Below are 25,863 nucleotides of genomic sequence, written 5' to 3' on the forward strand. Positions count from 1 at the left end.
CATCCATAAAATACTGGAGTCATATCTACATCAAAGGAGTTTCGCAGTTAGATGCTAAGATTTCGTCCCTGAATACCATCCAATTGAAACTGGTGTACCCCAACGAAGCGTCCTTGGACCGACACCGTATATCATATACGCAGCATATATACCCACATGCAACAATTTCGACATTTGCTGATGATACTGCAATTCTAAGTCGCTCCAAGTGCGCAACAAGTATACAGAATTCTTATCATCTCACCTTGTGGCCATAGAAAAATGGCTAGCAGACTGACGCATACAATTAAACGAGCAAAAGTGCAAACATGTCACCTTTACCCTAAACAGACAAACCTGCCATCCACTGTCTCGAAACAAAATCAACATTCCACTAAAAACCGAAATAGCATACCTTGGGTAGACGACTTGGCGTAAACACATCGAAGCGAAGAGAAATCAACTGGAATTATCAGAAAAAACACACAGTCGTCCTTTTAAGGACTTCTATGCTTAGAATCTAGGTTGGGTATTGTAGCTCTTATACTTTCTGAGATCCTTGCAATCATACGGATGGACAGGCAGACGGACATGATTATATCGACTCGTCTTCATATCATGATCATGAATATATATACTTTGTGGGGTTTTCCACGCCTCCTTGTGTGTGTTACATACATTCGCACAAAACTAGTATACCCTTTTACCCTTTAGGTAAAGGGGAAAATAAATTAAAAAATACATAGCATGTACATATAGTCCTATATTTTAAATTGCACATTTGCACCGATACTGTGTCTATGTATTGGGTGTAAGGGTGCAGTACAAAGCAGTAACATCTTGGCCTTCAACTTGGTATCTCTAGCTCTTCTATTCTCCGAGATATAGGTGATTATACGAACGTCGTGCCATTACGGAAAATCACTAATAGTGGAGGAGTGGAGGTACATCACACTGCGTATGAGGCATATAAGGCATCAGTGTAAAAAATTTGGTGGATGGACAGACAACAATAATATAACAACTCTTACAAACAATTTAAACGTCGAACAGAAGAGACTTTTTAACCTGGCACTTAGAAAAAATCATAATATTTTCACCAAACGGCCCTTTTGAAAAAATAATCAAAAAATTCAATATAAGCAAAACATAGCAAAAGTTGATTCCATTAAATCTAAAACTATACGAATTTGATTATTCTATCACCCACCATAAAAACCAATAAAATCAATCTGTTTTAAAATTAAAAAACTCACACAACAGCATTTGCCATTATCCAATCCTACAAGTATACTCATCTATTTATTCAGCAGAAATAATAGCTATCTTAGAAACAATTACTTTCCTGAAAACAAAAAGGGGTGAATATATGATATATGGATACCAAGCTATATATACAAAAAGGAAATTAACTTGCCGATACAAACGCAATTTCGGTCTTCAAATTTCCCCCTCATCGCCACAAACAACTAAAATACAAATGACACAAACAAACATTATACACCCAATATATTTCGCTTCCACGCATGCAGTACTGCCGTGTGCAGTAGTGTACAGGCCGGCAGAGGCCGTGTGGAGTTGTGTGCAGGCAGGCAGCGGCGGAACGCTCGATCGTGCAACCAGGCAGAGGCCTAGCGCTGGTTCGTGCTACGTAGGCATATGTAGGTTGTGTGATGTGTGAAATTTGTATGATGGAATGCTTGTGTACTACTACTATATGTGCGCGACCCGTTTCATCCCTTATAGCTTCACCCAACTGTTTTGTCTGCGTTTGCATAGTGATACCTAAAACTAAATTTCTGAATAAACGTCTTTTAATATTTTGGCTATAGGACATAAATAGATCATTTGTTGTTTATTTACAATATATTTTATACTACAAGTATTCTAATTTTATACTATTCTAACGAACTGCACGTCTTATTGGTATGGGAATAAATAGGTAGTAGTTGCAACACCACGGTAGTTTCAATCGTATCAGTTACCACTGTGCAAATGTAGGCAAAATAGCTGGGTGAAGCTAAAACGGAATAGACGACAGGTACAGAGTGAAAGAGATCACGCACATTCCACCTTGAAATATATGCACATGCATATGCCTGCGTAGCACGAACGAGCGCTCGGCATCTGCCTGGCTGCACGATCGAGCGCTCGGGCGCTGCCTTCTGGCACACAATTGCACACTGCCTTCCTTTGTCGGCCTGCACGACACTGCACACGGCAGCGCTGCAAGCGTGTGCAGCAGCGTGCATTGTGTGCATTTTACGAACCCTGTAAAATTCTATCATTTAGGGATGCCACAGAAATCTCCTTAGGTTCCGCAACGGAATTTTGGGCAATGTCGGGGTGTGATTCCATAAATTGGACTAAAATTTCGTTCTGTTATGACTATCTATGTTTTGCAGAAACTAGCATTTGAAATTAAATTAAAATTAAAAAATTTACTTACTTTGTTTTTCGCTTATTGCCAATTTTCGCTAACACACAGACCTGTCTGCACAGAAGTTTGCTTAATTAATACACAGTTATTTTGTTCTTATTTAAAACAAGAACACCTTTCGTTCAAATTACAAAATAAGATTTAGTTCAGCAAAATGTAAAGTTCGAACAATTTAATTTTGTATTTGGGCCGAGTGGACATCTCTATTGCTCTATTGCTATTCGTATGCTATGTGTGTATGCTAGAATTTTAACCATAGATTTTGTAATTTGCTTATTTAATAATATTTACATGGTATACGTGATTTACAGGATTTACAAAATATTTTTATGCACATTGTTAAGAAAAACTATAAGGTTGATATTCCAATAATATTTTTTATATGAAAAAATTTCTTTGGTAATGTTTTTAATCAAATCTCCTGGCAAATCAAATGAGATTTCAAACCCAAAAGATATTTCTGTGGCACTGAGAATTGGATTTGAAGCGTAACTTGGGCGGTAGAGATTTCTGTGGCACCCATGAATTTATTGATTTTATTTCATTTCAACTGTTTCAAAATGGTTTCCAATTTTTCGTTTCTAGACGCATACATTTATGAATATATTGTGCGGTAACAAAAACCTGAATGTATCGAGTACTCATGTTCAAACACATCAATGATGCTAAAAAAAAATCGATGTATTTGCAAATATGTTCTACTCATTTTAGTACGCAGCCATTTTTTTTATTATCGTGTTTTTTTGAAGTGACGTCCATAAAATGTTTTATGAACATATTATACTGGCCAAAAAAGGGCCTTTAGCTCGAATTTGGCTTGCTGCGCATTGGGATAAAAAAATTACAAAAGCTCATGTATTTGAGACAAACATTGAAAAATCAGTGGAAGGTATTTTACAACCCAAAGTGAAATTGGCGCTTCGTACTTCGGGGCATTTGTTGCTGGGTGTAGTACGCATATATTCAAGAAAGGCAAAATATTTGTTGGCAGATTGCAATGAGGCGTTTGTCAAGATTAAGGTAACCCGCTGCTCAAAATAATTTTATTGGCAAAGTAATAGTTTTTTTTGTATATAGATGGCCTTTCGCCCGGGAATGGTGGATTTGCCAGAAGGACACAGAGAAGCAAATGTTAATGCTATTACGCTACCGGAAGTTTTTCATGATTTCGATACTGCCTTACCTGAATTAAATGACATCGATATTGAAGCGCAATTCGCCATAAATCAATCGCGAGCAGATGAAATCACAATGCGTGAAGATTACGGAAGCTTGTCACTATCTTTACAAGACGATGGTTTTGGGGACATTGGATTCGAAGCTGATACGCCAGAGATAATGCGTGGGCCACTATCTGCTAATATAAATGTAAGTTGCACAAAAACTTGCTATCGTAATAGTACACAACACAAATATAGTTAGTTTTATATATCGACTGTATTTACTAGGAATTTCACAGCCAAGCCGGCTCTACTATAACACTCAATTTATTATAGCCTGTAATGAAAGGTGAAAGGCTATACTAGTTTGTGCGAATGTATGTAACAGGCAGAAGGAGGCGTGGCAGACCCCACAAAGTATATGTATTCTTGATCAGGATGACAAGGCGAGTCAATAGCCATGTCCGTCCGTGCGTCTGTCCGTCTGTCTGTATGAGCGCAAGGATCTCAGGAAGTACAAGAGCTAGAATATCCAAACTTGGTATCGAGGTTCCCCTAAGTCCTAGGCAGGTCAAGTTTATTTTTTTTATTCTGATACACCCCCCCACTCCCCCGCAATTCGTTTTTTTTTTATAAATTCCGTAATATTTGGAATTTTGAAATCAATTTTGGTAGGTACATCCAGTTAGTACTAATGTGTCCATGTACCAAGTTTCATCAATTGTGAAGAAAGTTATAGCCATAAATAAAATCGCTGCTCATGTTTGTTTGTTTGTTTGTTTATTAATTCCTAGTACGACAAGAAGATTTCTTATAAAATAATGGACTAGTCACAAAGTATGCAATTTTCTTAGATAAAATGAATAGTGATGTTTATAACCTACTTAACCTATTTTTATAAGATTAATATTATTAATACATAAATTTAAGGCTTGTTTTTCTTTCGGTTTTTTCCTGTTTTTATATTATTATTAATACATATGTAAATTTAAGGTGATTTTTCTTTTGCTCTTATCGTTATCATTAAATTGGTACAAGAGAGTTGCCTAATGAATGTAAATGTATAGTATAGGTTTAGTGCTTTTTGTTTTTTCAATTAGTTATACTCTTGGAAGTGTGCTTCAATTCTAGTTCTAAAATGCGTCTCGTTGCTGATTATTTTTAAGTTATGTGGTAGCTCGTTCCACAGACGAACAGCAAAGATGAAAAAGTGCTTTTCTGAACTGGATAATCTATATCTCTCGCAAACTATATTATTGTTTCTTCTTGATGAATTAAATGAGATTATGTTATACAGATAGTTCGGTTCTTTACGATTAATGGTTCTATGCAAGAAAATTAGAGTCCTAAGTTTTATCCACGAGTGAAGAGTCAGGTTAAAAATTTTGTTAGCGTATGTCGTTATAGATTCTCTTCGTTTAATGTTATAGACATATCGCGCAATGCTGTTGAAGGCGACTTTTAATTTATTCTGGCTTGCGGCATCGCAGTTTCCAAATAACTCAATCCTATAAAATAATGAGGGTATCAGGTATGACTTTGCAATAAGAAGCTTGAGTTTGCCTGGGAGGAAATTCTGCGTCAAAGAGAGATGCCTACTGCATTGTTAACGTGATTATGCCAGGATAGAGTCTCATTGATGGTGATTCCTAAGTTATTTGCCTTCTTGACATAATCGATATGCTCATTGCTGAGTTTCAATTTCTCTAGATTGAGTGAGTTAATTTTCTTTTTATATAATACCAGGCATTTAGATTTTTTCGGATTTAACTAAAGACCATTAATTCTCGCCCATTCACTGATTTTTAACAGATCGTCATTACAGACACTAACACATTCTATTATTCTATTTAACGGACGACTAACATATAACTGGACATCATCTGCGTACATGTGAATCTCGCAATTGGACACGAAACGTGGAAGGTCGTTAACATAAATAGAGAATAACAGAGGCCCTAACACCGATCCCTGTGGGACACCACGTTTTATTGACATAAAAGACGAAAAACTACACGAGGTGACAACTGCTTGATGGCGACCGGATAGGTACGATTGCACTAGACTTATTGCCGAGTCAGAGAAGTTGAAGAGTCTTTTTAGTTTTGTGCAAAGTATGGTATGGTTTACCGTGTCAAAAGCTTTAGAATAGTCAAGAAGTGTAAGAAAAGTTACCATACTGTTGTCGACTTGCTTGCGAATGTCCTCTGTAATTTTAACAGTGATGTTATGCAGCTTCTATTCTTTCTAAAGCCCGATTGTTTGTCAGTTAATAATGATTTTCCTACCAAGAAGTTAGTAATTTGGTTAGCCATTAGCTGTTCAAATGCTTTTGAGAGAAATGGAAGAATGGCAATTGGCCGAAATTCATTGTCTCCCTTAGGTATAGGGATTATTTTTCCGAATTTCCATTTGTACGGAAAGCATGAGGTTGTAAGAATGGAGTTAAAAATATATGTAATATGCTTTAAGATTTTAGGGAGTAAAAATTTTAAAAATTTTGGGTGAATTTCATCAAGACCAGTGGCGTTTGACTTCACTTTGACGATGGAATCTAAAACATCACATTAACGTACACACATAAAACTAAAACTAATATCACAATTTAGCGGCGAAGTGTGGTTCAGGTACGCGTTTTCGTGGACTTCAGGTACATCTAAATCTACAAATTTGCTATTAAGCGCATCTACGTTTACGTCAGATGTTAAAGAAGGCTTACATTTCCCAATCCCTAACTTTTTTAGCTCAGTCCAAACCTGATTTGATGATAGGGCTGAATTGAATTTGGCAGAGTAATGGGCACGTTTGGCACTTGTGATCTTCAGCCCTACTATTCGTCTAAGTTTTTTATAATGCAATAGGTAAGCCGCAGTCCTATAGCGTTTCCACTTTTTGTATGCATGATCTCGGCTTTTTATTGCACAGCCGATATCTCTACTGAACCATTCGTTTTCGATTGGCTTGATAACTTTGTATCGCAGTGGCACAAAGGTATTAAAAAGATGCTGAATGTGTTTATTGAAAAGTTCAAGCTGCTCGTCAACAGTGGGCTTAGTAAATATTTCGTCAAGGTTTAAGTTATCACAGTATTCATACAATAGCCTATGGTCAATATTCCTAAAGTCCCTAAAAGAGATTGCGTGGTTACTTTGATCTTTGTAGATGTCATACGTCAAGAAAATCATGTCGTGTTTAGAGAAGGCTGGTGCAGAAAGCTGGTCAAACAGGATAGCTTTTTCAGTGTCATTAACAAAAAGGAGGAACATCAAGGAGGAAATCACAAGTGTTGGAGAAGTGTGTCGGTAAAGTATTGTTTACTAGTCCCATGCCAAGAGAGATCATATCGTCCCTCAGGTGATGTTCGGTTAACATATTGCTGTTAAAATCTCCAGCTAGGACAATATTGTTGTGTTTTAGAGAAACCGAGTGAAATGTGCTCATGAAATCGCTATAATCCGTTAACTTGTTTGGTCTATAAGCACATCCGACAAGGATGCTTTCAGTATTGCTGCGAGTTGTTATTTTCAAGAACAGATATTCAGATTGCTTCCCAACGGCTGTTTGCTAATCATCTGACATTTCAGACTGTTTTTTATATATATGGCCACACCCCCCGCATGCCCCTCACGATCAGAACGATAGACATTATACCCTTCACAACATATAGATTGATCACTAAGACTAGAAACAAACCACGTTTCAGACACACAAACTACATCGACGTTGGAATTGACAAATAAATATCTAAACTCGTCCATTTTTTTAACAAGACTTTGTGCGTTGAGGTGGCACATATGTAGACACTTCTTTTGCTTGCATAGAACTCGAATAATAGTTCGACTGTTCGCTGTGGACATATGACTTAGGTCATCTGGCATGGATTCGGAAAAGTAATCAGACGCCCACGCATTTTACAACTTACAAAAGCACTGATGAGTCTGCACACTATAAATACAAGTACATTTACAATATAGAGTATATAGAAAGAGCAATTTAGCAAAGTGAAACTTAAAACTTATATTATTAGTAAAAGCTTGCATTGGTTTCCAGAGCAGAATTAGAGTCAGAGGGAGAGCGAAACTCACGCTCATTACAGTGAGCGAACTTTAAAAGCTCGTCTCTGCTTAGTATGGGCTTCGCGCTCTCGTTCTCCCTACGCTTCACGTGTACTGTGCCTCTTCGTGAGAAAACAGCAACTACATGCTTCTGCTTCTTAAGCTTTATCGCTTCTTTTAAGATTTTGTAGTTGTCCCTTGTTAGCTGGTCATTAATGTATATGGGGACCGGAGAGTCGAAGCCTAACATATGCAAGTTCAGCGGCATTTTGTGTTCGCGACGGTATGCTGCAGCTGCCTTCAGCAACGTGGATTTTTCTCTCGAATTTTCAAATTTAATAATAATGTCGGGATCGACTTCAGATACCTGTGTTTTCCGAGCACGAAAGATTTCACGTATTCTCGGCGGTGGTGTGATGGGGATAGCAAAGCAAAGGGTATTGTATAATGTACGCAAATTTTCACCCTCCACGTGTGGAACTCCATGCACACGTATATCACAGGCGGCATTGGCGTTAAGCTGCGCAGCGAGCTTCGCCTCCAACACCCTGACCCGCTCCCTTAACGTAGGCAGATCTCCGACCTCGCGCTCCATAATGTTCATCCTCTCATTTAGACTGTCCACCCTGTCATGAAGTTGCTTCACTTCACCGGCCAAATGGTCGCATCGCTCCAGCAGCGCGTTGAGGATGCGCTGCTCAGCATCTCCCATCTTGGTGGTGATTAGGCTGGCCTGCTCCTCAAAACGAAGATTGATCATGGCCAGTATCTTTGCTGATATAGCTTCTGACTGGCGGCCTTCCTTGAGGTCAGTGGTGGTGTTTTCACGCGCGCGTTTGTTCGGTTGCGGTGCCATGTTGTTAGGTGTAATTTGAGTTGTTTTTACGCTGTGTTTTTTTGAGTGAATGGTTGAGCGCTAATGCAATTATGCTTTGTGTGACTTTAGCTGAGTGTGAGTGTTTACGTATTGGTGTTGTAAAGTCTGTTTGTATAACTTTGCGCGCTTAAAAAGCACTTTTTGTTGTTGCTTCTTTAAGAAGCCTTTATTGATTTAAAAACAAGCAATTCTTTAGGGCGCGCAATTAAATTGTGATAACAACTGCACACGTTTTCATAAGAGTTCACCGTGAATATACAAAGTTGTATTTAACTTTACAATTTTTAAATTTTCTCGGAGCGAAAGTAAAACACGTCTGCTTGCTGCCAACTTGTTTATAATATGTTTGCTCATATACATTATTAGATCGGTAACAAATTAGATCGGCAAATTAAAAAAGAAAAAACAATATTTATTGAATTATAAAAAGATGTGCATACATACACACATACATATAAACATATATGTATTTTTATTTATTTAATTACACCAGTTTTAAAAATTTTGCAAGATTTTGAAACCCTTAAATGTACATGTAAAACAAGAGAGAACGCTACAGTCGAGCAAGCCCGACAGTAAAATACCCTGTACTCTCCACAAAAAGGAAAAATTAAAAAACAAATTTAAAAAAAATTAAATTATTAAAAAAAATTAATGAATTAATTAATTAAAATTAATTAATTAAATTAAATTAGAATACATGTTTATGTTCAGTTTGAACAGCATACATTTAAATCTCGTACCTATGCGTATTTATATGCGTGTATGTATGCAGCACAAAGTTGAACCAAAGCAGCAACAACAACAACAGCTGCGGGCAGCGCTGCCGGCAGTGCTGCAGGCAGCGCATGAGCAGCGATATTACTTATGGCTATAACTTTCTTCAGAATTGACCCATCATGATGAAATTTGGCACACAAACACATTAGTACTAACTGGATGTACCTACCAAAATTCCGAGAATTACGGAAGTTATAAGGAAAAACACGAATTGCGGGGGAGTGGGGGGGTGTATCAGAAAAAATAAACAAACTCGATCTGCCTAGGGCTTATAGGAATCTTGATACCAATTTTGGTTATCCTAGCTCTTGTACTTACTGAGATCCTTGCGCTCATACAGACAGACGGATAGACAGACGGTCATGGCTATATCGACTCGTCTTGTCATCCTGATCAAAAATATATATACTTTGTGGGGTCTGCCACGCCTCTTTCTGCCTGTTACATACATTCGCACAAAACTAGTATACCCTTTCACCCTTTGGGTACAGGGTATAAAAATGCATAACATTTTAATTACTATAAGTATTTGAAATTAAGTCAAATCCATGTTCCCCACTTAATATTACCTTATTTAGTTTTTTAACTTACAAGTAAATATTTGCAACTATTTAAACATAAAGTAAGAAAAAATTCTACTGCTTAATTATTATACCCTGTACCCGTAGGGTAAAAAGGGTATATTAGGTTTGTGCAAAGTATGTAACATTCAGAAGAAAGCATCTCCGACCCCATAAAGTATATATATTCTTGATCAGCATGACGAGAGAAATCGATCTAGACATGTCCGTCCGTCTGGATGAACGCGAGGATCTCAGAAACTATAAAAGCTGGAATAACCAAAGTTGGTATCCAGATTCTCCTAGGTCCGAGAAAGGACGAGTTTATTTTATTTTTTGGAATTTTCCCCCCCTTCCCCCGCTACAGAATTTCGTCAATACTGTCCACATTTCAAAAGCTGCATAAGCCAAACTGCACACGCAATCTATATACAATTATCTACTTTTGGTTTAAATTTTATTTAATTCTGTCAATTCTAAGAAAAGTTGTTAGCGAAACAAATTCTCGCCAGTACAACCTCCCCAAACTGCAGCAACAAGTTCGCTCTTCTTCTTCCTCTTTTTGCTGCTGCTATGGGCGCATATAACTCAGTGACGGAAGTTTACCTGGGTACAGGGTATTACACTGTCGGGCTTGCTCGACTGTAGCGTTCTCTCTTGTTGAAATTAAGTCATTTCAATGCGACTCAAAGGTCCTATTAATTAATTTAGGACCCCATTAAAATGTTGATGGCCTCCACGTGGTGTTCCCTGGATACCGATCTAATATGTTTGCTCATATACATTATTAGATCGGTAACAAATTTGAGCGGCGGATTTAAAAAAATATTTCTTGAATTATAAAAAGATGTGCATACATACATACATATAAACATATATGTATTTTTATTTATTTAATTACACCAGTTTTAAAAATTTTACAAGATTTTGTACATATTTTAATATAAAATATCGGCCAACTGACATTTTTACCACGAACATAAATTAAATTAAATAAAATATTTTTATTTTTATTGTTTGGCCGGCAGCCGGCCAAACAATAAAAATAACTATGAGGAAGTTCACCAAAATACTCAACAAAATATTTTTAAATTAATTTGATTTGAATGCCAACTGACATTTTTACCAAATATTTTTAAATTAATATGCAAGCCAATCAAACAAAAATAGGAAATAGTCGATCAACATAATTGCTTGTGCATAAATACAAGTTGAGGTAGGTCATGACAATGTCAAGGCTACTGTCTGCATATGAACACTACATTTGCACACATACACACATATGTATGTATGTGTGCTTTTATAGGCATTCTTCACTTGCATACGCATGCGACAGAAGATGGCAACAGTGTATGAAATTCTCATGCCCATGTAGCAGGCAAAATCTGAAAACGAAAAGCGAAGCTACTGCTCGCAATGCAGCAAAAGAACAAATACATATAAACGTATACATGTTCATATATATGTGCACGCACACATTCAAAGAGCATAAGCGGCACTGATCGACCGTCGCTGTTGACTGCCTCTCTGCGAATGAAATGAAATTCGCTCACAGGGAGCACGAATACGACAGCTCCCAGTCGGGTTAGCCGAAGTGCGACAGCTCCTATTCGGCAAATACCCGAACAGCTATGGGAGCTGTCGCTCATAATTTTGATGGGACGTTTTCGTTGTATGAAATGAAGCATCTATATGTTGTATGGTTAGTGGTAAAACTTTCGAAAGTTGAAACCTCGAAGTTTGAATGCAATAAACAGAATATCTAAATAATAACATCTTATAATTTATTGAGATCAATTGGAACAAATCATAAGCATATGTACATACATACATACTTACCAGAGAACTGCAACGAGTACTACATTTTCGGTCATACTCGGTATGATTATTTCATTTGGGTATAGTGACGAGCAATGACTGGTTGCGAACGAGCACTCAACGAACACTCAGTTCGAATCAAAACTGCAAAAACTCAGGAGTGAGCGGTTGTGACCGAAACTTCTTGAATGAATGCAAGCAATGATTGGTTTTAAACGAATCCTCACCAACCAGTCAGCTCTACTCACAACTATAAAGACTCAGAATGAGGCGGTGACCGAAACGTTTTGCCTGCGTGCAAGAAATGATCGAACGTTGTATTTACAATCATGCCCGCATGACCGAAATGACCACTTATGTACGTATACCTTGAATATTATTATTTGATTTCAGCGTATTTAAGAGTTCAACTCGTTCGACTCAAGCATTCATTTTTTGTGGATTTTGAAAACGCCTATTAAAGAGTTGCCATTTCAGAATTTTTCCGGATAGATCTCTTCTTTTTATACCCTGTACCCGTAGGGTATATTAGATTTGTGCAAAGTATGTAACATGCAGAAGGAAGCATTGTTTTGGTTTTGGATAACGTAATGACGGATCCCAGATAGAAAATTGTTTGTGTTGTGTAGATTAGCTACACCTTGGAGTGTGGATAAACTGTCGATGCAAATGATGTGTTTGCCTTTATGGTACACCGCGTATTTGATGGCTTTTAGGATCCCTACAGCTTCGTCTGTAAAAACGGAATAGTATTCAGGGAGATAGCCATAGGATATAATGGATCCGACTTGGTCAACGACAGCAAAGGTTGTTGCTGTATCTGATGTTGATCCATTGGTGTAGAGTCTTCTTCAGTTTGGGTATTTTCCAGTTTCCCCTGTAAAGAGTTCCCGAAATATAGCTTTTAATGTAGTGGATTTTACGAAGTTATGCAACGCTGTATTAATGATAGTATTGCGTAGTTTCCATGGTGGAGATGGGCTGATTTTGTTCCAACAATGCGATATTTTAATGTCGTGTATAAGCTTGAAAATATTTGGTGGCTATGTTTGGCAGACCCGCTTTCGCTAATATACATTTTGAGGGCGTTGTTGAATAAGCGCCTATGTTCCGTCGTACTGCCGCGTGATACGGCCTTTTGAATGGCCTCTACGTCTGCATAACGCTTTCCTTTCATGGGCAAATGGCTTTTTTCTGAAAAGGTAGAAGTCGCACGGTGCCTTATCAGGTGAATACGGCGAGTGGTTAATGGTTAAAATGTGATTTTTGTTCAAATAATCGGTCACAATCGGCTGGATTCTGAGCAATTTTTGTTCACCAGTCAATTTGTGCGGAACAAACCATGCACACACCTTTCGTAAGCCCAAATGTTCGGTCAAAATGCGGTAAATCGATGTTTTGGAGATGTTCAATTCAATTTCCATCAATTTCAATGATGGTGATTTCGGCTGATTTTTTATGAATTCACGCACAATTTCGATGGAATTTTCGGTGAACACGAATTTTGATTGGCCCACATGTTGATCGTCATATATGTCCTCAAAAAAGTTTTACCAATTTTAAAACAAAATTTAATGTTGGCTCTTTGTTCGGAGCTCATATTCGCACCGATAACACAAACATACTAACACTTAAAACGCAATAACTTCACTTCCAATTGATGAAATGTCATGAAATTTTCACTGAACAATCGATAAAGATAGCAGATTCTAATGCACCAGTCGTCATATATATAGCGCCACCAGGGGGCGCTAGATTCAAAAAGTCCTATTTACTTTGGAACGCACCTTGTATTTTTAAATCGGCGTACATGAGAGGTAATAACTTTTGAAAACAATACATACTTAGTTTAACGAATGTTCCAGGATGTGTGATATTACTTGTATAGAAGTCATTTCTGCGGCTGACATAATACATAATTATCACGATCAGATGTGGGAAGTAGCTGCTGTCTGGAAATAGGTAGTTAGCGATCTTCGAGTGACTACTTGTTTTGGAATGCTTCATTTCGTCGTGTAATCTGCCATTGCCAGTGGTCGGTCTTGTATGGAATCAGCGGTCAAAAATATTTATAATGGAGCTATTGTACTGAAATATCACATAGCTCCCATATAACTGATCGATTCAGAATGAACTCTTAGTACAAATTTTTTTTTTGTTTTGCATCACCTGACCAAATTTTATCCAGATCGCACCCATATATCACATAGCTCCCATACAACCGACCACTTCCTCCACTCCACGAATTTTAATGAAAACTTTCAAGAAATACAGGAGTTATGGAAAATCAGTTGTAGCGGGGGAGTGAGGGTGCGTTGAAAAAACACTCGAACTAGTCTTTTTTAGGAGTTTTGCGAATTTGATTAAGAATATATATACTTTGTGGGGTTTGCCACGACTCCTTCTGTGTGTTACATACACTCGCACAAAACTAGTATACCTTTTGGGTACAGGGTATAACAAGAGAGAACGCTGCAGTCGAGTAAGCCCGACAGTGAAATACCACCGAGACCGAAAAATTAAAAGTTATTGAATTACCTCAGTAAAAGAATTATATGTGACAAACTATTTTTGCTGCGTATTAGGTAACGGCACTTTATTTTTGAGAATTTTGCCTTTAGCATTTGGTTATAAATAATTATATGTGTCTTTACAATTCGCTTGCTGCTCCGCTTCGCTAATTGGTTTTAAAAGGTTTAATTACAAGAATTGTATTCTAAATTTAAACGTGAGTATACATATCTCTGCATATATAAAACAGTTTGTCCTGACTGACTGATTGGTGATCAACGTACAGCCCAAACGGTAAAATATAGGAAGCTGAAATTTGGACTCAAGTATCCTTTCATAGCGTAGGTGCCCACTAAGAAGGGATTTTGGAAAATTCGAGCTCCAAAAGAGGAAAACAGGCTCCAACGTTTGTATGAAAAATCTACAATTTTCACCTGATTAACTTGTATACTCTCAAAAATTCCAAAAAAAAACTGTATACTTGGTTTTTTGAAATTTTTTTTGGGGACTGAAATATGGGAGTTTTCCTGTAAAAAAAATGGGGCACAAAAGAATACCGCGTCAACAGTCCAGCGCCTCCTGGTGGCGCTATCTATATGTCGACTGGTGCATTAGAATCTGCTATCTTTACCGATTGTCCAGTGAGAATTTCATGACATTTCATCGATTGGAAGTGAAGTTATTGCGTTTTAAGTGTCAGTATGTTTGTCGGTGCGAATATGAGCTCCGAACAAAGAGCCAACATTAAATTTTGTTTTAAAATTGGTAAAACTTTTTTGAATACATATATGACGATCAACATGTGGGCCAATCAAAATTCGTGATCACCGAAAATTCCATCGAAATTGTGCGTGAATTCATAAAAAATCAGCCGAAATCACCATCATTGAAATTGATGGAAATGGAATTGAACATCTCCAAAACATCGATTTATTGCATTTTGACCGAACATTTGGGCTTACGAAAGGTGTGTGCACGGTTTGTTCCGCACAAATTGACTGACGACCAAAAATTGCTCAGAATCCAACATTCGAAGGACGTCATTAAAAAACTTACAATACAATACAATACAATATTGTGACTGGTGACGAAACGTGGTGTTTCCAATATGATCCCAAAACGACACGCCAGAGTGCTGAATGGAAGGCACCGGACGAGCCGAAACCCAAAAAATCGCACCGTGCGATTTCTACCTTTTCGGAAAAATGCATTTGCCCATGAAAGGCAAGCGTTATGCAGACGTAGATGCCATTCAAAAGGCTTGCACCGGCATACTGGCGGCCATACCGGCCAACGAGCTAAAACACTCGTTCGACATGGATCGTGCAAAAAGCTGTATTGAAGCAGAAGGAGACTATTTTGAGTAAAATAAATTGATTTTTCCGAAAAAACCATTTGTTCTGTTTTTTTTTTTTAAAGTCCTGTTTACTTTGGAACACGCCTTGTAAATATGTGCACATGTGTAGTTATGTAAGTCAAAGTAATCATGATAGTTATATTCTACTGGGTTGCTCCTAAAAGAAACCTTTCTTGAAATGAGCACATGTTAGAAGAAAAAGCAAAGACTGGCAAGACCGGCTAATTATAAACTAATTTATAATTGTTTTTTCCGTAGGATCAACTTTTTGATGACGACGTTCTAGCAGATGTAAGATCAAGTGATCAAAATATTCGATTAATAGAAACTGAAATAACAAATTCTCGGCTTGATGGGGATGGATTTGGCGACTCATTTGGACGTAAGTACAAACATCACTATTCATATAAAGGTTAATCTAAAACCTCTTAACGTAAAATGTATGGTCTTTAGTCTGTACATGAAATGCACAAGAGTATAATAGGCTTGCGGGGGGTTAAAAATGTAACAGGAAGAAGGAGGTGTGGCAGACCCTACCAAGTCTGTCCGTATGGATCTCAGAGACTACAAGAGCTAAAGACACCAAATTTCCCACAAACCCTAGAGACATCATACCGAGAATATGTGTATTTCGGAATTTCCGTCCCTTTCGCCTCTCCTCCGCAATTAATAATATTCTATAACTCCCGTAATTCATTGAATTTTTATTTTTTACCAAGTTCAGCAAATACATCCAGTTAGTGATTGTACATATGTCCCTCGATTTGGATTAAAGTTATAGCCATTAATGTAATCTCTGCCCAAGCGCTACTCGCAGCTGTTATTGTTGTTGCTGCTTTGACTCAACTTTGTAATGCATACATGCTCACATAAAGACACGCATGTACTAATAGACAAACAAGTAGAGAAGCTAAAGTCGGGTGTCCCGACTTTGAAATACTCTGTACATACAAGTACATATATGTAAAATAATTATGCGTGTATGGGTGTGTTTATGTGTGTTTGGGCAAAGCAGTAACACTACATTAGCTGCGGGCACTGCTTTGTCACATATACATATATGGCTATAACTTCGGCCTATCATTATGAAACTTGGCACACGGACTCATACTTGTAATCACTAGCTGGGGGTATTTTCAATGAAAAATTCCAAGAAATACGGGAATTATGGACAATCACTAATTGTTGGAGAGGGGGGAGAGGGAGGGAAATTCCAAAATATACATTTTTTGCGTATTCACATAAGGCATCTTGGACTAAAATTTGGTGTCCCTTGCTCTTATTGTCTCTGAGATATCGGTGATTCTACGAATGCAAAATCGGGAAATCCTCCATAGGGGGAAGTGGGCGGGAAAATCAAAAAAATAAAACAAACTTGCACAACGAACACACAAGGCATCTTTGTGCAAAATTTGGTGTCCCTATTTCTTATAGACTCAGTTCTATGTGTTCATACGGACAGACAGACAGGGCTCGACTCGTCTCGTCATGCTGATCAAGAATATATATACTTTGTGGGGTCTGCCACGCCTCCTTCTGCCTGTTACATTTTCAACTCCCGCAAACCTAATATACTCTTGTACATTTCATGTACAGAGTATAATAACAAGCTAATTAGCCTGCGTTTAAGCTGTTTACAAGCATCGCAAATCTTCAAGTCAAGCCGGCAGAACTCTTAAAAACCCAAAAAAAAATTAATTAAATTAAATTAAAACAAGATAGAACGCTACAGTCGAGCAAGCCCGACAGTAAAATAGCAGGTACTATCCACAAAAAAGAAAAATATTTAAAACAAAATTAAATTATTAAAAAAATGTAATTAATTTATTAAATTAATTAAGAAAATTTATTTAATACATACATAGAAGACATGTTTATGTACAGTTTTATATTTACATCACGTGTCTATGTGTATTTATATGCGTGTATGTATGTAACACAAAGTTAAACCAAAGCAACAACAACATCAATAGATGCGGGCAGCGCTGCAAGCAGAGCATGGGCAGCGATTTTATTTATGACTATAACTTTCTTCAGAATTGACCTATAATGATGAAACTTGGTATACGGACACACTAACTGGACGTAACTACTAAAACTGATTTCAAAATTCCAAGAATTACGGAAGTTATAAAAAAAACACGAATTGCGGGGGAGTGGGGGGGAGGGGGTGTATCAGTATAAAAAAATAAACTTGACCTGCCTAGGGCTTAGGGGAACCTGGATACCAAGTTTGGTAATTCTAGCTCTTGTACCTTCTGAGATCCTTGCGCTCATACAGCTGACGGACGGACAGACGGACATGGCTAAATCGACTCGGCTTGTCACCCTGATCAAGAATATATATACTTTGTGGGGTCTGCCAAGCCTCCTTCTGTGTGTTACATACATTCGCACAAAACTAGTATAGCCTTTCACCCTTTGGGTACATGCTATAAAAATATTGAACACATGCATACACACTAGACAACTGCATGGCTTCACTCATAAGGTACGTTGAAAAGAATGGAATCGAATTGAATTTAGTTGAGTAAGTGGAGCATTGAAAATGAAATGAATTTGTATGAATATGAGTGCGTGTTGTGTCTGATAGCATACGACATTCATTGAAATGAGTTAGAATAAATGAACCGTAAAATGGAATGAAACAATTGACATATCGGAAAACATTCAATTTATTCGAGTTACTCTACTCTTAGATAAAGGCCGCAATTGAGGAATATAAAGCCTTTGGATATACCATTTTATTTTAAATAAAATAAATACAAATCTCTATATATAAACAACAGTTTGTCCTGACTGACTGACTTACTGATTGGCAGTCAACGCACAGCCCAAACGGTAAAAGCTAGGAAGCTGAAATTTGGACACAAGATCCCTTTTATAGTGAAAGTGAGCACTAAGAAGCGCTTTTGGAAAATACTAGCTCCAAAGGGGGGAAAACGAGCTTTAAAAAATATTAGTTATAGTGGTCATGTTCGTTTAACGAAATAGTTTGGCAAGAACAAAAATGTAACGGACTACTGAACAATTTTTTGTCAAGAACAGAAAATGTTCATTTAAATACCTGAAATGCCATCATACTGGTAACTTATAAGGTGAAAACATATGGGTAGGTTATGCACACACAAAATAAATACAATTGGAAACATTATATTGAGCCGGGTTAAGACGGGCAATACCTGCTAGTGAAAATATAAATATCAACCATTTTGACTACAGTTTTTCTTTCTTCTTTACCGGTTTGTCATTCGAATCATTCGAGAACTACGTCTAAGTTTTCGTATTCTCACTCCATTCAATTCGTTTTTCTACGTTTCGACTGAGTTGTACGTGTGTATACTCATTCATTCCTTTCAGTTTTCTTTTGCATTCTAATTCACGCATCTCATTTTGAGCATTGTGCATTCGAATGTGGTTTTTTTTGCCATTCATGCAGCTGTCTAATACACACATAAGTGCTTATGTACAAGTTCAACAGCATACATGTACATCAGAATCATGTGTATGCGTGCTTGTATGCAGTAAAGAAATAACGCAAAACAGCAACAACAACAGCAGATGCAGGCAGAGCTGCGGGCAGAGCTTCCGCAGAGATAATATTTATATATATAGCTTTCTTCATAATTGATCTATCATGATGAAACTTGGCATACGGACATATAAGCACTAACTGGATTTCACTACTAAAATTGATTTCGAAGTTCCAAGAGTTACGAAAAAAAAACAGAAATAGCGTGGAAGGGGGGGGGGGGGGGGGAGGGGAGGGGTTGTATCAGAATAAAAAACAAACTTTACCTGCCTAGGGCTTATGGGCAACTGGATACTAAGTTTCGGTAATTATAGCTCTTGTACCTTCTGAGATCTTTGCGCTTATACAGACGGACATGGCTATATCGACTCGGCTTGACACCCTGATCAATAATACATATACATACATATTGCCACGCCTCCTTTAAGTTTCATTAGATAGTGGTAAAGGCGGAACAAATTCAATTTATTTGTTTTAATTTTCATATCTTTTATTCGATTTAATTCGACGTTCTTTACTAAACTTTTCTTTAAGAGCCTGAACTATTTGAAGATGACCTTTTTGAAGAACCTCCACCACCAGCTCAAGAAGGCAAAGTTGTGAACGCTGTCAACGTAGCAGATTATGACGACGACGATGGAGTTGACAATTTTGATAATGCACCATCTCCAGCATCTTCATTGGCTAATTCAGCCGCAAACAACAAATCTGGTAGATTTTAATATATTCGAAATGTTTCATTAAAATTTCAATAATTTTATTTTAAAGATCATGAGGACGCCAACGTGACAGGCAATACAGACTTAAATGAATCTACTCTTATAAATAATGAAGACGAAGGCTTTGCACTAGCACCTATTGATGCAAATGCATACAGAGGGACTACGAAGGCGAAGCGGAAGAGAAAACTAATAATTGATGAAGTCAAGAATATTTCTGGAGAAGAAATGAAAGCCCAATTCGCTGATACATCTGATATATTAACAACACTAGATCTTGCCCCTCCTACAAAAAGGTAGGTGCTAGCAATTTTTCATTGGAGTATAACGACCTCCAGTTGTGCCTGGAATGAATGCTGGGAAAGCTTGGGACTGTCCTATGATTCGCACAACAAATTTGTATTTTCAGAGATATTTGCCATTCTCTGGCCTGTCGCTTAGATATGTCGTGGCTTTGGAATGAGTTTACTTTTAGTGAATTCCTCTGGCCCAAATTTTTTTGCCGACTTGCGTTGAACTGGGTCTCAGAATTAAACATTCAAGAAGCCCTGAGCGCCAAAATGCTGGCGTTATTTGACGGCAAATCCATCACTTTCAGAAGCATATATACAGCTTAACGAAGTCTCAGCAACACTCCCCTGTCGAAGCGGCAGTGCTGTCCGACAACTTAAACTTCTATTAGCCCGCCTACTCATTCTGTTGTACTTCCGACAGAAATATTCAGTCTAGCAACCAACATTGACAAGTCCAACTACCAGTATTCATTTCGTATGAACAGTATTAGTCACGAAAATTCCAATAAAGGTTACACTGATCAGGCAAACTGAAATTATGTCAAGTCGTTTTCCGGTTCTGCTAGAATGTTTTCTGTTAACTACACTGTATTCGCAGATCAGCCGCTGCAGTGAGAGCAAGAGATCACTGCAAACACAGCTAAATTGCGTTAAGCTTTTTAATCTTCAAAGTGAAATGTTGATACAGTAAAAAATAATTAGCGTAGAATGACATAGCCCTCGTTGCGCCAAACAATTTCTAAACAAAATTTGTTTTCGAGACTCGCGTGAAAATATAATTATATTCTTCTTTTTATTTATATATTTAAGGTTGATGTATTGGAAGGAAACAGGTGGCGTTGAAAAGTTGTTTGCCTTGCCATCAAGAACGATACCGTCTCGCTCACTTTTAAATAATTATAACCGACATTTGATATCACACTCGACCCAGATCGAAGACTTTACATGCGTTGCACCACCTGAAGTGTTATCGTTAGAGCAGTATATGAATGAAAGCGAAACTACATTTATTATAAACAAGAAGTGTCGAAAGAGAAAGCATGAGCCATCAACACTTTCCACTTCTGCTCCACCTGCGGATGCTCTGATCCAAAGCTTGGCAGATCCGGAACTTGTCCGGGAACAGGAGAAAACATTAGGCATCACAGCTATATCGTTAGATATAGCTCCAAAAGATCAAGAAGTTTTTGTATCTCAAACTGATACATCAGATTTTGTTAAAATACGAAGTCCTGCAGTCTTTTCATTTAATGAAATGGAAACATTTTCGAATGTGAATGACCTGCCACTTACACCGAGGAATGCACATCACGATGTGGGAGACGATTTTCAACACGGCGATCTAACACCAGTCGGGTTAGATCATGGGCATATGACTCCACATCATTCAGGAATTGGAGATATTGATTCGATTCCTCATTTACCAACCGACCAATTCAGTTCGATTCTCAATGAAGATGAGGCAAGACTAACTACTGGACTATCTTGTTCTAACAAAACTTGTGACATTTCTACAGACTGGAACGATTATGATTTCCCTCCGTCAATCGGAGTTTCGGTAAGTATAATATATAATAGATGTGGTAGAGATATTAACATTTTATTTCCCATTATTGCAAATAATTAAACCAGAATACGGCTGACCAGCAGATGGAAAACGAAACAGATGAACAATTCGAAGAAAGAGTCTTAAATAAAAGAGCAGCACAACTTTTTTATGCAGTTAGATCTCATTTTTCCAACAAAGAAAATTTGACGCTATCTCAACTAACTCTAAGGAATTCCAGGAAACAGGTATATTAAAAATAAACCAATGTTTACTTGAATAGTTTATTCCACTTTAAATCTGGGCTGTTAATAGCAGCTGTTAAGGTATACATACCGCGGCTGTTGTTGATGTTGGTGCTTTGGTTGAATGCAAACATCCTCACACAGACATGAATGGACACGCATAGACATGCATACACTCACATAGACGCAATGGCTATGTAATTGTGCAATTATACAACCTTTTCGTGAGTTCGAATACCAGAGAGGAAAATCGATCAAAATTAATTTTCTTAATTTCTATAATTATTCTAAACATATGTACAAAGAATTTCAAAGTCGGGTCACCCGACTTCTCTACTATCTACTTGTTTTTAAAATATTTTAATCTAATATGATTTTTATGAGTTGAATTTTAGTGCAATGGGCATAATATATAACTTATATATAAGTTTTACAAAAATGATCGAAGAGACCGTGTTTACTACAAACGATACATAGCCTTATTATGTTATATACAGAGGTGGTCAAAAGTATTTACACAACAAACATTTTTTACATATTCTAATATAGGACTTTTTTTTAAATAATATTGTCAGATATTTTGATCTATACAGATTCAAATGGAAGGACATCCAAAAGATAACGATTCATACGACGGAAATATAAGCAAAAGAAATGATGCCTATGAGTCAAAAGTATTTTAATTTGAGTCAAAAGTAATTACACTTCAGTTCAATTATTTATATTGATATGTTTCATTTTATTTCATTTTCTTATGAAATGTACAAGAGTATATTACATAGCCTTATTATGTTATATACAGAGGTGGTCAAAAGTATTTACACAACAAACATTTTTTACATATTCCAATATAGGAGCTTTTTATACTCTGTACATGAAATGTACAAGAGTATATGAGGTTTGCGGGAACTGAAAAATGTAACAGGCAGAAGGAGGCGTGGCAGACCCCACAAAGTATATATATTCTTGATCAGCGTGACAAGACGAGTCGATCTAGCCCTGTCTGTCTGTCTGTCCGTCTGTCCGTCCGTATGAACACCTGGATCTCAGAGACTATAAGAGATAGAGACACCAAATTTTGCACAAAGATGCGTTATGTGTGTATTCTATACGAGTTTGTTTTATTTTTTTGATTTTCCCCCCCACTTCCCCCCTATGGGGGTTTTCCCGATTTTCCATTCGTATAATCGCCTATATCTCGGAGACCATAAGACCTAGGAACACCAAATTTTAGTCCAAGGTGCCTTGTGTAAATACGCAGAAAATGTATATTTTGGAATTTCCCTTCCTCCCCCCTCTCCCCCGAAAATGCGATTTTCTCTAACTCCCGTAATTCTTGGAATTTCGAACTAAAATTTTGCACATACCCCCAGTTAGTAATTATGTGTCCGTATGCCAAGTTTCACTATGATAGACCGATTTACCAAGAAGTTATAGCCATAAATATATTTGCTGCTGCAGCGCTGCTCAAGCGCTGCCCGCGGCTGTTGTTGATGTTGCTGTTTGGTTGACTGCGAAAATGCTTACACAGACACGAATAGATGCGCATAGGCATACATACACTCACACAGACGCAATTGCTATGTAAATGTGCAATTATACACCCTTTACGTGAGTTCGAATACCGAGAAAGGTAAAATCGATCAAATTTTTTTTAATTTTCTTTTTTTTTTCTAGTAAATTTTTTTAATTAGTAAACATATGTACAGAGTATTTCAAAGTCGGGACACCCGACTTTAGCTTTTTTACTTGTTTTAAAAATAATGTTATTGTCAGATATTTTGATCTATACAGATTCAAATGGAAGAACATCCAAAAGATAACGTTTCATACGACAGAAATATAAGCAAAAGAAGAATATGGGGTTTTTTTTTATTTTTATTTTTTAACTTCTCTACTTGTTTTGCTTATATTATGAATTGTTATCTTAATTGTTCTTCTGCCGCATTAATCAAACTATGTGCAAACTTTTTATGGCCTGTACCCAAAGGGTGAAAGTTTTGTGCGCATGTATGTAACACACAGAAGGAGGCGTGGCAGACCCCACAAAGTATATATATTCTTGATCAGGGTGACAAGCCGAGTCGATATAGCCATGTCCGTCCGTCCGTCTGTCCGTCTGTATGAGCGCAAGGATCTTAGAAAGTACCTAGGCAGGTCAAGTTTATTTTTTTATTCTGATATACCCCCACTCCCCCGCAATTCGTGTTTTTTTTTCCATAACTCCCATAGTTTATGGAATTTCGAACTAAAATTAGGTAGCTAGATCCCGTTAGTGATTATGTGTCCGTGTGCCAAGATTCATCATGATAGGTCAATTCTGAAGAAAGTTATAGCCATAAATAAAATCGCTGCTCATGCGCTGTCTGCAGCGCTGCCGGCAGCTTTTGTTGTTGCTGCTGCTTTGGTTCAACTTTATGCTGCATACATACACGCATATAAAGACGCATAGGTACGTGATGTAAATGTATGCTGTTAGAACTGAACATAAACATGTATTCTAATTTAATTTAATTAATTAATTAATTCATTCATTTTTTTTAATAATTTAATTTTTTTTTAATTTATTCTTTTTTTTTAATTTTCCATTTTTGTGGAGAGTACAGGTACGCATAGGTACGTGATGTAAATGTATGCTGTTAGAACTGAACATAAACATGTATTCTAATTTAATTTAATTAATTAATTAATTCATTCATTTTTTTTAATAATTTAATTTTTTTTTAATTTATTCTTTTTTTTTAATTTTCCATTTTTGTGGAGAGTACAGGCTATTTGACTGTCGGGCTTGCTCGACTGCAGCGTTCTCTCTTGTTTTTTTTCGAAACTAACTTCCAACGACCACAAAAAAGGTCGTATGGAATATGTAAAAAAATGTCCCTTGTGTAAATACTTATGACCACCTCTCTATATATTTTCAATTGAGAAAGGTGACCAATGTACCGCTTTTAAATCTAAAAATCAGTTGCCCTGAATATCACTATCATCCTACATACATAATATATGTACGTATGGAACATACTTATTATATATACGTATGGAACATGTACATATATGTACATATGTATGTATGAACATACATACTTTATGTTCGTATGTACGTAAAAACATACATAGTATGTGTACATATGTACATACGTATAAATAAATGCATACATAGTATTTATTGCACTTTGCACTTGCCCAAGCTTGTTATTTGGTAGTTCCTTTAGTGACTTTTCTGGAAATGAGCGCAATGTCTGAAGAGAAACAGCATATAGTAAATGTTGTTTTAAGCAATCATACTTAGCCTAGCAAAGACGGGCAAGGCCTGTTAGTTATATATAATGAAACAAAAATGATGACATATTTTTTTTCCTTTTGTTTCAGGCCGCACAAAAATTTTATTCCCTTCTTGTACTCAAAAAATTTAAAGCATTACATATTACGCAACTTGTTCCTTATGCAGATATTACAATTATTCGGGGTCCTATGTTTGAAGCTCCTAAATTGTAATAGATCAAATTCTTTGGAACTCTTATCATCAAAGAATTAAAATACATATAGTTTACAGTCTAGTGGGCTTTAAATTCATCGACAACAAAAAAAAGAGTCAATAACTTTTATGTGTGTCGGAAGTTTGTAAATTGCGCATATTTGATGTTGTAGAATTATTAAATAAAATACATTTGTAATATATTTTTGAAATTGTTTTTATTCTATACGAATTCGCCCGTTAGTATAGTCATTTAGCGAAATCGCGAGACTGTTGGCTGGTTCGTACCCACTTTTGGGCCGGATTAGTATCGCTGTAGTCATCGGCGCGTGCTCTACAACGTGGCGCGTGCTCTGCCGTGACAGTTCGTCGGCCACCACGTTCAGGGCGTCCTTGCGATACTGAACGTCGAACGTGTACTTCTGCATCTCAAGCGCCCAGATTGCAATGCGACCCGGCTCGATGAAATTTAGCCAGCCCAATGTAATTGAACTCGGTTTTCTGCAGTTACCGACT

General features: G+C 37.1%; 1 protein-coding gene across 1 annotated transcript; it reads left to right on the plus strand.

Moving 5' to 3' along the window:
* The first annotated feature begins 3,151 nt into the window (after positions 1-3,151).
* LOC115628648 (double-strand-break repair protein rad21 homolog) lies at positions 3,152-25,550 on the plus strand. The gene is made up of 8 exons (XM_030524817.1): positions 3,152-3,439; positions 3,497-3,787; positions 15,796-15,919; positions 19,604-19,780; positions 19,838-20,084; positions 20,892-21,639; positions 21,714-21,875; positions 25,242-25,550. The coding sequence occupies exons 1-8, from the start codon at positions 3,182-3,184 to the stop codon at positions 25,365-25,367; spliced, it is 2,133 nt and encodes a 710-aa protein (XP_030380677.1). The 5' UTR covers positions 3,152-3,181; the 3' UTR covers positions 25,368-25,550.
* The last annotated feature ends 313 nt before the right edge of the window (positions 25,551-25,863 follow it).

Source organism: Scaptodrosophila lebanonensis, unplaced genomic scaffold (assembly GCF_003285725.1).
Source record: "Scaptodrosophila lebanonensis strain 11010-0011.00,11010-0021.00 unplaced genomic scaffold, SlebRS2 tig00000122-arrow-arrow-pilon, whole genome shotgun sequence".
In the NCBI taxonomy this organism is placed as follows: Eukaryota; Metazoa; Arthropoda; class Insecta; order Diptera; family Drosophilidae; genus Scaptodrosophila; species Scaptodrosophila lebanonensis.

What these genes read in the sequence shown, in the direction of transcription:
- LOC115628648 (XM_030524817.1), top strand. Translation starts at nt 3,182, where the DNA reads ATGTTTTATGAACATATTATACTGGCCAAAAAAGGGCCTTTAGCTCGA. An exon ending in AGGCGTTTGTCAAGATTAAG is followed by an intron (nt 3,440 to 3,496) that starts GTAACCCGCTGC and finishes TTTTGTATATAG; the next exon opens with ATGGCCTTTCGCCCGGGAAT. An exon ending in CACTATCTGCTAATATAAAT is followed by an intron (nt 3,788 to 15,795) that starts GTAAGTTGCACA and finishes TTTTTTCCGTAG; the next exon opens with GATCAACTTTTTGATGACGA.